We start from the raw sequence: 11,955 nt of genomic DNA on the forward strand, positions 1-11,955 counted from the left end.
TAGACGGCTCGCGAGTGCTCAGCGGCGTTGGGCGAGCGCCCAGCAGCGCAGGGCGCACGCCCAGCCGATGTTGGGCGTCGCCCACCCTACGCTGGGCGTCGCCCAACGTGCGTTGGGCGTCCGCCCGATGCCTGTTGGGCGCGCGCCCAACCAAGGTTGGGCGGACGCCCAACACGCGCACACCCAACCTTGGGATCCGTGCCTATAAAAGGCACGGATCCCCATGCATTTGAGGAGGGGGGATTTTTGGAGCTTCTCACTCTAGAAAATTATTTTTAGAGAGAGAAAGTGAATTTTTGGGAGAAAACATTTTTTTTCCTAAAAAAATCCAAATTTCCTAAAAGTTTAATATTTTACCAAAACACCAAAAAACACAAAAAAAAAATCATAACTCGTGGAATCGACCGACATCAAGCCGTCAATACCGATCTTGAGGTATTATCCGAGGACTAGACTCGTTTTATTTATTTCGTCTATTTATTTTATTTATAGTTTTCTTTCTTTATTTATTTATTTAGTTATTTATTTATCACATTTATTTATTTTCCCGTATTTATTTAATTCCCGTCTCGTATCAAATAAACGTTTTGTTTTGAAATAAAAACCTCGTCTTAAAATCCCAACACGAACCGTGACCCGATTTAAGGGTAGTTCGGGATTAAGACGTTGTAAATATAGATTTTAAAAATATTTTTAAATAACGTTTTGAAATAAAACATCGTTTCAGGAGTCTCCGTTATAGACTATGATCCCATTTGGGTAGTTCGGAGGCCCAAAATGATAGAATAAAGTAGATTTAAAGTGTTTGAATAAATCTGGAAACTATTGGACTGATTCTGTAATTCTCCATTTTCTGTCACTTAAGGCTGTTTACCGACGGATTTTCCGTCGGTAAAGCTGCTGGAATTTAAAAAACCCCTTTTTCTCATCTTTTTTGACATTTATTCTTGTATAGATATATGTATAAATAGGTAAGGTGTTTATTAAAATTATTTTCAAAATGTATAATTAGTAACAATTTAAAAGCTTAATATACGAGGAGTCCAAAAAAACTGCCTTCATGGACGTAACTTCCCTCTCTTCTCCCTTCTGATCGAATGTGGTCTTGTAGAGGGTTTTTTGATGCTTAATTGTCTTGCTCATGTAGTCTTTGTTCTGTTAACTTTTGTGTAATTTATTGGTATTAGTGGTTTTGTGTTAAGGTTTGATGGGATCAAGTTTAGAAGGGTTGCTGGAAAAGGTAAATTTGTCTGAGCATGAAAATGTGGTTGTGGATTTAGAGCCTGTTCCTGTGGTGGATTCTGCAAGTCCATGCAGCCACTGTCTTATTGGTAAAGTTCTATCTCCTAAACCACTGAATCTTAAGGGGATGGCATATGCTTTTACAGTGGCATGGAGAGTTAAAGATTTTCAGTTGAAGGACGCTGGAAATAACATGTTTATTTGTGAATTCGCGAAAAAACGTGATCTGATACGTGTAGTGAGATATGGTCCATGGCATTTTGAACGACAATTGGTAATGTTGAAAATGTTGGAAGGTGATGAGCAGTTATCTGATATTTCTTTAAATGTCTGTGATTTTTGGGTCAGGATTAACAACCTTCCATTGAATCGTCGTGATGTTAATTCTATTAAGGCCGTTGCTTCTTGTGCTGGTGTTGTCATAGAAGTGGATGGTGATAGTGTTGGTTCTTGGTGTTCTTATGTTCGTGCTCGGGTTCGGTTTGACGTGACAAAGCCGTTGTCTCATGGTGTCAAGGTTAGGAATGGAAAAGGAGTTATTGTTTGGGTTTCTTTTCAATATGAAAGATTACCAAATTTTTGTTACTGGTGTGGTTGTTTGGGGCATAGCTTTGAAGAATGTTCAGATGCTCAAGAGGAAGGGGAAGATGTTGTATGGCCGTTTGGGCAGAATTTAAGGGCGTCGCCGATTCGTGTCAAAAAGGTACAAGTTGATTCGAAATGTAATATCATCTCTGATCATCCTTTGGAGAGCAAAGGGCCATGTAGGAAAATTAATTTCTTTGTCGAGGAGGCTGGCTGTTCTATGTTAAGGAAGGAAATTTCTAAGGGTGCTGAATTTTTTAGTGAGGGAAGTGCAGGGTTGAAACAATTAAGTTTTTGTAAGTGTGGTATGCCCTAGGCCATTCCTGTTGTATATTATACAGTGTGAATTTTGTATCCAAATGGCAGTTAATAAAATATGTATTCATGTGTAATTATTTGTATTGTTTAATTACTTAATGAATATACATATTAGTCCAAAGATTATTTACAAAGAGATAATATTATTAAGAGTTAATAATAATGAGATATATATTTCTTTGGTAAAATAATAATCTTAAATGTTCATAGTCGGTGGATAATGAATTGGACACTCATGTATCCTTAGACTATCACCTCTGTTTATTTTCTTGATTAGTATGAGATATTAATCAGAAACAGAAAATCTTATTCTGTTTGATATGTTGATATCAGAATAAATATGTGGACATTCGAAGAGACGAATGGTTCGAACTATGACGTTAGATAATAATTGCACAAAGGTTTACTCCTAGTCAACATAATTATTATCTAGGTCATAATAGTGCATATAATCCTTTGACTTGAGGAAACTTAGTTGTTCTTGCGCAGGTAATTATAGTTTGTTCCTGCTTTGTACTGGGATCTTAATTCTGGTAATCCGGCAGTGAATCGCTATAGTTAGTTGTGTAGTGTAACAAGAGTTTGCTAATAGAGGATTCATTACTCTAAGTAAATAGAGATAAATCCTAAGATGGCTATTGATTAGTTTTTTGATGGAATGAGTTCCTGGCCAGGACAATAAGACTCATCTTATGAGATAAGTATCAAAGAATGGTTCTTTGATAAGAGTCTTATTTTATCAAAGACTTAATCAATATTTCTTAGTATCTTGACGATTAGAGTTTGACACTTTGTGACTCTAGTCAAGATCGGGATTTTTAATGAAAGGACTTTAGTGCATGGAAATTATGATCGATGGTTCATAATTAGTTTAATTATGAATTTACTTTAAGTAACTTCATTCTTTAATTGGGACGTCATGGCGCAGTGTGTTAGCTGGAGATCATGACCTTTAGAGGACTATAAGTATATATAAGCTAAGCTTATATAGGATACACTACTTGTAGTACAAGGAATTGGATTCCTGACATACTTACTAAGAGTTAGTAATATGCCTCTAATGCCAGTTAAAGATGAACCTAGAAAGTCACACACTTATAAGTTGCGTGTATCAAGCTTTAGTTAAATTGATTAATTAAAAGTGTTTTAATTAATTAATTGACACAATTGAATATGTCAATGGGATTGACAAAACATTCTAACACTGTTTGATATTCAATTGAGGAAATTATAAATAATTATTCTTGCTCAATTTACATGGATGGCTTTTTCAAGTACAATAGTCAAGTGTTGACTGTTGGAATAAAGGATATAATAGTAATTAATTAAGTTGTTAATTAATTATTATTATATTATATTAAATTAATAATAATAATTAATTAATTATTATATATTAATAATAATTAATTGGTATTATTATTATATTAATATTATATATATATATATATATATATATATATATATATATATAAAACATGCACTAGGACATGTGTCCTAGTGCATGCTTTTGTTTCAATCTTTCAAGATTGAAAGAAAAGTGTACGTATATATCAAAGGATATATATGTATACGGATATATATAATAAGAGAGGGACGATTTTTACGGTTCAGAAAATCGGATCCGGAATCAGTTTTCGATTTTGAGCAAGATTAATCAATTTCTGCAAGGCTTGATCTAATCGACTTAGTGGACTGACTAGAGGCTTCACCAGTAGAGAAGCTTTAATACCCGATTGGAATCTACAAGAGGTATTTTTCAATCTCGTAGTATAAATATCAATTTAATTATTGAAGAACTTAATGATCTTGGTTAAGGATTTGATGTCAAACATCGGATGTTTGACTGTTTATCAGAGTGATTGGATCACACTGATTGTTTGTTTAGGAAATTTTTTTGAAATTCGTCTCCTAAATACCAACATGTTTCCGCTTCAAATCTTTCAAGTGGTATCAGAGCCATCTAAGTTCTTTTATAGTTAATTGATCTTGTGTTCTCTTGATTGATATAATTATGGATTGTTGGGGCTTTGCTTTTATTATTTTGCTCTGGTTGTAATTTTGGAGCAAAATTGAAGGAATGTCGAAATTGACAGATTGCAGAATTTATGGCGTGGGCATGCTTTAGATAATTTTTAGTTGTCTAGTTTATATATTGTCTGCTGTTATAAAATTGAAATGTGATTAAAATTATATATTGGCCTTAAATGTAAGTGTTACATTTAGGAACAATTGAGGGTCAATTGTACGAAAATGGCCAATTGTGTAATAAAATCAATTTTGATTTTACTACATAAATATATGTAATTTTATTAATTACATGTTCAATTTTATCCAATCCATAATTATACCAATAAGATTAGATGAATGCTAAGATTGATCACCACAAGGCATGTTATTGGATAATGTGCAAACATTAACTAATAAATTGAATTAAGTGTTAATTCAAGATAAATTTCTTTTTATGCAAAATTGCATGTTAGAAATTTAAATTGGTTAATGTACAAAGTGAGACCTTAAGTTAAATTTAATTTAACTGCAAGACCAGAAATCTTCCAAATAAATATTAAATCCGATAAAGATACAAGAGTTGTATCGAGGCTCTCCACTGGTGCATTAATACACAAATAGTTTGTGTGATTAGTGTGAAAGTTAATTCCCATTGAATTAATTTGTGGTTTATGTTAGGCAATTAACATTGTAATAATGCCAATGTGAAGCTGAACAATGTTGATTCGGGCTTAATATAATCTGTTGATCTAGTGGGTTTGATTTATCTAGTGTGGAAATCCAATAATGTCAAAGGGAAACTGAGGATTAAAACACTAGGAGCTAGAAAAATATTAAATTGAATTTCACAGCATAGTACAAGGTGATTGACAAGTGTTGTCAACTTATGAATTTATTAGTTGTCCCAATAATACCAATGTGAAGTTGAGGGATAAGCTAATAGAATTTATAAGAATTCGATTTACCCACTAGTAATTCATTCCAAAGAATTATCGTTTCCTATTTGGAAGTATAGGATTCGCCAAATTAGTGGGAAACCATTATGATAAAAGTCCATGTCATATTGGTTCGTATAATCCACCTTAAATATATAACTGACTATCAATCTTTATTTTCTGCAGTTACTCTTTGATTCCAAACATGTTATCAACACCTCTCCAATCGATATTAGACCGTAATAGGCTCACAGGGCCGAATTATGTGGACTGGCTGAGAAACCTTAAGGTTGTGTTAACTCAGCAACGTTTATTATATGTAATTCTAAAGTCTAAGCCTGCATGCCCTAAAGAGGATGCAGCAAAGGCTTTACATGAGACATATGATAAATGGGTAGATGATGATACCCAAGCCAAATGCTATATTATTGCTTCTATGGATAATGAATTACAGAAGCATTATGAGAATATAGCAACATCTTTTGAAATCTTATCAGGCTTAAAAGACCTGTATGGTGAGACCAGCAGGACTATGCGATATAAGATATCAAGTAAGCTCTTTAGGATGAAGATGAAAGAAAGCCAAAATGTTTCTGATCATGTTGGAGAAATGATCCATTTAATCCAATCTTTAAAAAAATTTGGATTTTGCAATGGCTCATGAACTCCAAGTTGATCTTGTGCTTTCTTCACTCCCACGTTCATATGGAGGTTTTGTTTCAAACTTCCAATTAAACAAAGTGGAGTGTACTTTGGCTCAGTTGCTGCAGAATCTGGTTGTTCACCAACAGAATGTGGTGGACCAAGATAAAAAGAAAGATGATGTTGTAGTAGTGGCTGCATCTTCTTTTAAGAGGAAGGGTAAGACCCAGCCTAAAAAGAAGAAAAAGAAAGTTCCAAAGACCACTAATACAAGTCCATCATTTGTGAGGCCAAAAGCCTCAACACAACTTAAGGGTGCTGTTAAGCAGGGATGTTTCCAATGTGGAATGGAAGGTCACTTTAAGAGAAATTGCCCAATCTTTCTGAAAAGTTTAGAGAAGGGTAAGGGTGCAGCTTCTGCATCAGGTATTTCTCTTAATAATTATTTAAATGTTGATTTAAATAATGATCTTTCTTATAACTCATCTAACGCCTGGATTTTAGACACTGGAGCAACTTCTCATATTTGTTCCTATGTTCAGGATCTGGCAAATAGAAGGTTGTTGGAAGATGGTGAAGTGGAACTCACACTGGGAAATGGTGCAAGGGTTGCAGCCAGGGCAGTGGGAGATATTTCACTTATGTTAGACCATCATGTTTTGTTATTGAAAGATGTATTGTATATACCAGGAGCATATAAAAATGTAATATCTGTATCTAGTTTGACAAAAAGGAATTATGAATTCCGATTTTGTAATAAAGCTTGTAAAGTATATTTTGATAATGTGATTATCGGTTCTGGTGTTTTACATCGTGGTTTATTTTATGTTGATAAAAATATACCAAATAACAAAAAGGAAAATAAGCAAGTTTTGCTTGGCAACCTAAAAGAGACGAATAATAATTCCACTGATAAACAATCAGAATTTAATTCCAAATATTTGTGGCATCTCCGTCTAGGACATATTTCTAGTAATAGACTCACTAAGTTGGATAAGATAGGAATTTTAAAAAATCTAAATTCTCAATCTGATTATCCAACATGTGAATCATGTTTACAGGGAAAAATGACTAGAAAACCATTTGTGGGACAAATGAAGAGAGCCAATGAAATATTAGAATTAATACATTCTGATGTTTGCGGGCCATTTAGTGAAATAGCTCGTGGAGGTTATCACTACTTCGTAACCTTTATTGATGATAAATCAAGATATGGTTATTTGTATTTAATGAAATACAAATCTGAAGTTTTTGAAAAGTTCAAAGAATTCAAAGCCGAAGTAGAAAATCAAATTGGGAAAAATATTAAATCACTAAGGTCGGACCGAGGTGGTGAATATATGAGTACTGAATTTGATGATTTCCTCAAGGAAAATGGAATTATCTCTGAACTCACTCCTCCTTACACACCACAATTAAATGGAGTGTCTGAAAGGAGGAATCGGACTTTGTTGGACATGGTTCGATTGATGATGAGTTACACTGATTTGCCTATCTCATTCTGGGGATATGCAATTGAGACATCACTTTACATTCTCAACCGTGTTCCTTCTAAATCTGTTTCTACCACACCATATGAAATATGGGCTGGAAGGGCACCAATTTTGAATCATGTTAAAATTTGGGGTTGCCCTGCTTATATAAAAAAGCAGAAAACAGACAAATTAGAGGAACGATCTACTAAAGGCCGATTTGTTGGATACCCTAAATCAAAAGGATCTATGGGTTATTATTTCTATCTCCCTGATGAACAAATTGTTACTATCAGTAGGGATGCCATTTTTCTTGAGAAACAGTTTCTGCAAGAAGGTGGTAAAGGTAGAAAGATTTTATTGGATGAGGAGTCATCTAATAAAGAAATCCAACATGCTGAATCAAAGCAATTTGATCAACCAGATGAGCCTACCAAAACAACAGATATCATCACTCCAACTCTTAGGAGGTCTGAAAGGGTTTCACATCCTCCTGATAGGTATGGTTTAATTACTGACCACGAACAAGAGTTATTTGTTTTTGGTAGTACTGACCATCCTGATGATCCATTTACTTATGAAGAAGCAGTATGTGATACTGACTCTTCTAAGTGGTTAGAAGCAATGCAAAGTGAGATTGATTCCATGTATAAAAATGAAGTTTGGGAACTTGTTACCCCACCTGAAGGAATAGTTCCTATAGGTTGTAAGTGGGTATTCAAACGCAAACTGAATTCTGAAGGAATTGTGGATACTTATAAAGCAAGGCTTGTGGCAAAAGGTTATCGCCAACGGGAGGGAATTGATTTTGAAGAAACATTCTCACCCGTAGCTATGTTTAAAAGTATTCGAATAATCTTATCCACGGAGCAATCACCTAAGACTCCAGCGGAGAGAGCAGAAATGGCCAAGATTCCTTATGCTTCTGCTATAGGAAGTCTTATGTATGCTATGTTGTGTACAAGGCCAGATATTGCATTTGCTGTTAGTCTAACAAGCAGATATCAATCAAATCCAGGTATGGCTCACTGGATTGCTGTTAAGGCTATCTTTAAGTACTTGAGAAGAACTAAAGATATGATCTTAACATATGGAGGAGGTGATCTGTTAATTGAAGGCTTTACAGATTCTAGCTTTCAATCAGATAAGGAGAAACTTATATCCACTTCAGGATATGTGTTTACATGTAATGGAGCTGCAGTTGTTTGGAAAAGTTCTAAACAAGATACTGTAGCTGATTCCACTACTGAGGCTGAATATATTGCTGCCTCAAGTGCCGCTAAAGAAGCAGTGTGGTTGAAGAACTTTATCACCGAACTTGGTGTGGTTCCTTCTATTATTAGTCCAATCCCTTTGTATTGTGATAACAATGGAGCGATTGCACAATCCAAGGAACCAAGGTCTCACAAGAACTTCAAACACGTGCTTAGGCGGTATCACTTAATTAGAGAGATTGTTGGACGAGGAGATATCTCGGTGCAGAAAATAGTATCAGCTGATAATCCAGCTGATCCCTTTACTAAGCCACTGACTCAGTCACAGTTAGACCGTCATCTTGAGAAGATAGGTCTTAAATATTGTACTGAATGGCTCTAGTGCTAGTGGGAGATTGTAAGTGTGGTATGCCCTAGGCCATTCCTGTTGTATATTATACAGTGTGAATTTTGTATCCAAATGGCAGTTAATAAAATATGTATTCATGTGTAATTATTTGTATTGTTTAATTACTTAATGAATATACATATTAGTCCAAAGATTATTTACAAAGAGATAATATTATTAAGAGTTAATAATAATGAGATATATATTTCTTTGGTAAAATAATAATCTTAAATGTTCATAGTCGGTGGATAATGAATTGGACACTCATGTATCCTTAGACTATCACCTCTGTTTATTTTCTTGATTAGTATGAGATATTAATCAGAAACAGAAAATCTTATTCTGTTTGATATGTTGATATCAGAATAAATATGTGGACATTCGAAGAGACGAATGGTTCGAACTGTGACGTTAGATAATAATTGCACAAAGGTTTACTCCTAGTCAACATAATTATTATCTAGGTCATAATAGTGCATATAATCCTTTGACTTGAGGAAACTTAGTTGTTCTTGCGCAGGTAATTATAGTTTGTTCCTGCTTTGTACTGGGATCTTAATTCTGGTAATCCGGCAGTGAATCGCTATAGTTAGTTGTGTAGTGTAACAAGAGTTTGCTAATAGAGGATTCATTACTCTAAGTAAATAGAGATAAATCCTAAGATGGCTATTGATTAGTTTTTTGATGGAATGAGTTCCTGGCCAGGACAATAAGACTCATCTTATGAGATAAGTATCAAAGAATGGTTCTTTGATAAGAGTCTTATTTTATCAAAGACTTAATCAATATTTCTTAGTATCTTGACGATTAGAGTTTGACACTTTGTGACTCTAGTCAAGATCGGGATTTTTAATGAAAGGACTTTAGTGCATGGAAATTATGATCGATGGTTCATAATTAGTTTAATTATGAATTTACTTTAAGTAACTTCATTCTTTAATTGGGACGTCATGGCGCAGTGTGTTAGCTGGAGATCATGACCTTTAGAGGACTATAAGTATATATAAGCTAAGCTTATATAGGATACACTACTTGTAGTACAAGGAATTGGATTCCTGACATACTTACTAAGAGTTAGTAATATGCCTCTAATGCCAGTTAAAGATGAACCTAGAAAGTCACACACTTATAAGTTGCGTGTATCAAGCTTTAGTTAAATTGATTAATTAAAAGTGTTTTAATTAATTAATTGACACAATTGAATATGTCAATGGGATTGACAAAACATTCTAACACTGTTTGATATTCAATTGAGGAAATTATAAATAATTATTCTTGCTCAATTTACATGGATGGCTTTTTCAAGTACAATAGTCAAGTGTTGACTGTTGGAATAAAGGATATAATAGTAATTAATTAAGTTGTTAATTAATTATTATTATATTATATTAAATTAATAATAATAATTAATTAATTATTATATATTAATAATAATTAATTAATATTATTATTATATTAATATTATATATATATATATATATATATATATATATATATATATATATATATATATATAAAACATGCACTAGGACATGTGTCCTAGTGCATGCTTTTGTTTCAATCTTTCAAGATTGAAACAAAAGTGTACGTATATATCAAAGGATATATATGTATACGGATATATATAATAAGAGAGGGACGATTTTTACGGTTCAGAAAATCGGATCCGGAATCAGTTTTCGATTTTGAGCAAGATTAATCAATTTCTGCAAGGCTTGATCTAATCGACTTAGTGGACTGACTAGAGGCTTCACCAGTAGAGAAGCTTTAATACCCGATTGGAATCTACAAGAGGTATTTTTCAATCTCATAGTATAAATATCAATTTAATTATTGAAGAACTTAATGATCTTGGTTAAGGATTTGATGTCAAACATCGGATGTTTGACTGTTTATCAGAGTGATTGGATCACACTGATTGTTTGTTTAGGAAATTTTTTTGAAATTCGTCTCCTAAATACCAACATGTTTCCGCTTCAAATCTTTCAGTTTTGTGCCCTCTAAGTTAAACATTACTGATGATGATAAGTGTAATGCTAATGTTAGGGAGGGAGGCGTTATTTCTGTAGTGGATTCCATTTTGCTCAAATCAAAATTTAAAGATGTTGAGTCTGTGAATACGAAGAGCTCGGGGGCTGTGGCTTCAAATTCTAGTGCAGTATCTACTCTTCGTATGGATCGAGAAGTGGTAGATTGTCTACAAAATCGAAATGATGTTCCACGTTTGCTGGATGGTGGAATTAATCAAAGTTCGTCAGTGATGCATTTGGAAGCGAGTGCACAGGTATTAGCTAATAATGATTCTTGTTTATTAACAAAATGCTCTACTAGGAAGGAGAAATATGTTTCTGACCCGATTGATCAATCTCCAAAAAGTGATGTGCCTTCTAAAGGGAGATTAAAGTCCATGACGCGTAATGTGTTGCTAAAAAATAAGAGTTCAATGCATTCTATTGTTGGGAAACCAAAATCAGATGCTGTTGTGTTTTGTGGTAAAAGGAAAGGACAGCAAAATGAAGGGGTGCAGGATATGATGTGTGATAGTGAGGATTCTGGTAAGAAGGTTTGTCTTCGACAATCTGTTGTGAAAGAAAGTATTTCGGTGGAGGCTGCAGGTCAGCCCCACCAACCATTATGAAAATCCTTAGTTGGAACGTTCGAGGATTGGGCAACCCTAGAACGGTCCGTGCCTTGACTCGGTGTCTTTGGAGTCATTGCCCAGATGTGATTTTCTTGATGGAAACTAGAATGTTTGGAGTGAATGTTGATGGTTTGAGGAGGAAGTTTCAAAATTATCAGTTTTTTAAAGTTGATTCTGTGGGTCGGTCGGGTGGATTAATTCTAATGTGGAAAACAGAGCTTATGTTACAAATTTTGGGATATTCTCAACATTGTATTCATTTTGGCATTGAGGATGATGAAGGTAATTTATGGTGGCGTGGAACAGGAGTCTATGGGTGGCCTGAATGCTCGAATAAAAGGCGTACATGGGATATGTTAAGAGATATTCATTGTCGGGAGAATATTCCATGGCTCTGTTTTAGGGATTTCAATGAGATTATGTATTCTAGTGAGAAGGAAGGTGGTGTATCGAATAATTATCGGTCTATGGAAGCTTTCAGGAATTGTCTTGATGATTGTGATTTATTTGA

The 11,955-nt window shown here is 34.1% G+C and overlaps 1 protein-coding gene across 1 annotated transcript; it reads left to right on the plus strand.

Moving 5' to 3' along the window:
- The first annotated feature begins 5,734 nt into the window (after positions 1-5,734).
- Positions 5,735-6,444, plus strand: LOC136204198 (uncharacterized). The gene is made up of 2 exons (XM_065995406.1): positions 5,735-6,155; positions 6,272-6,444. Exons 1-2 carry the CDS (start codon positions 5,741-5,743, stop codon positions 6,283-6,285), a joined length of 429 nt encoding a protein of 142 aa, XP_065851478.1. The 5' UTR covers positions 5,735-5,740; the 3' UTR covers positions 6,286-6,444.
- The last annotated feature ends 5,511 nt before the right edge of the window (positions 6,445-11,955 follow it).

The sequence above is a fragment of the Euphorbia lathyris genome, chromosome 8 (assembly GCF_963576675.1).
Source record: "Euphorbia lathyris chromosome 8, ddEupLath1.1, whole genome shotgun sequence".
Lineage (NCBI taxonomy): Eukaryota > Viridiplantae > Streptophyta > Magnoliopsida > Malpighiales > Euphorbiaceae > Euphorbia > Euphorbia lathyris.

Excerpts from the sequence above, each read along its gene's own strand:
- LOC136204198 (XM_065995406.1), top strand. The coding sequence starts at position 5,741 with ATGGCTCATGAACTCCAAGTTGATCTTGTGCTTTCTTCACTCCCACGT.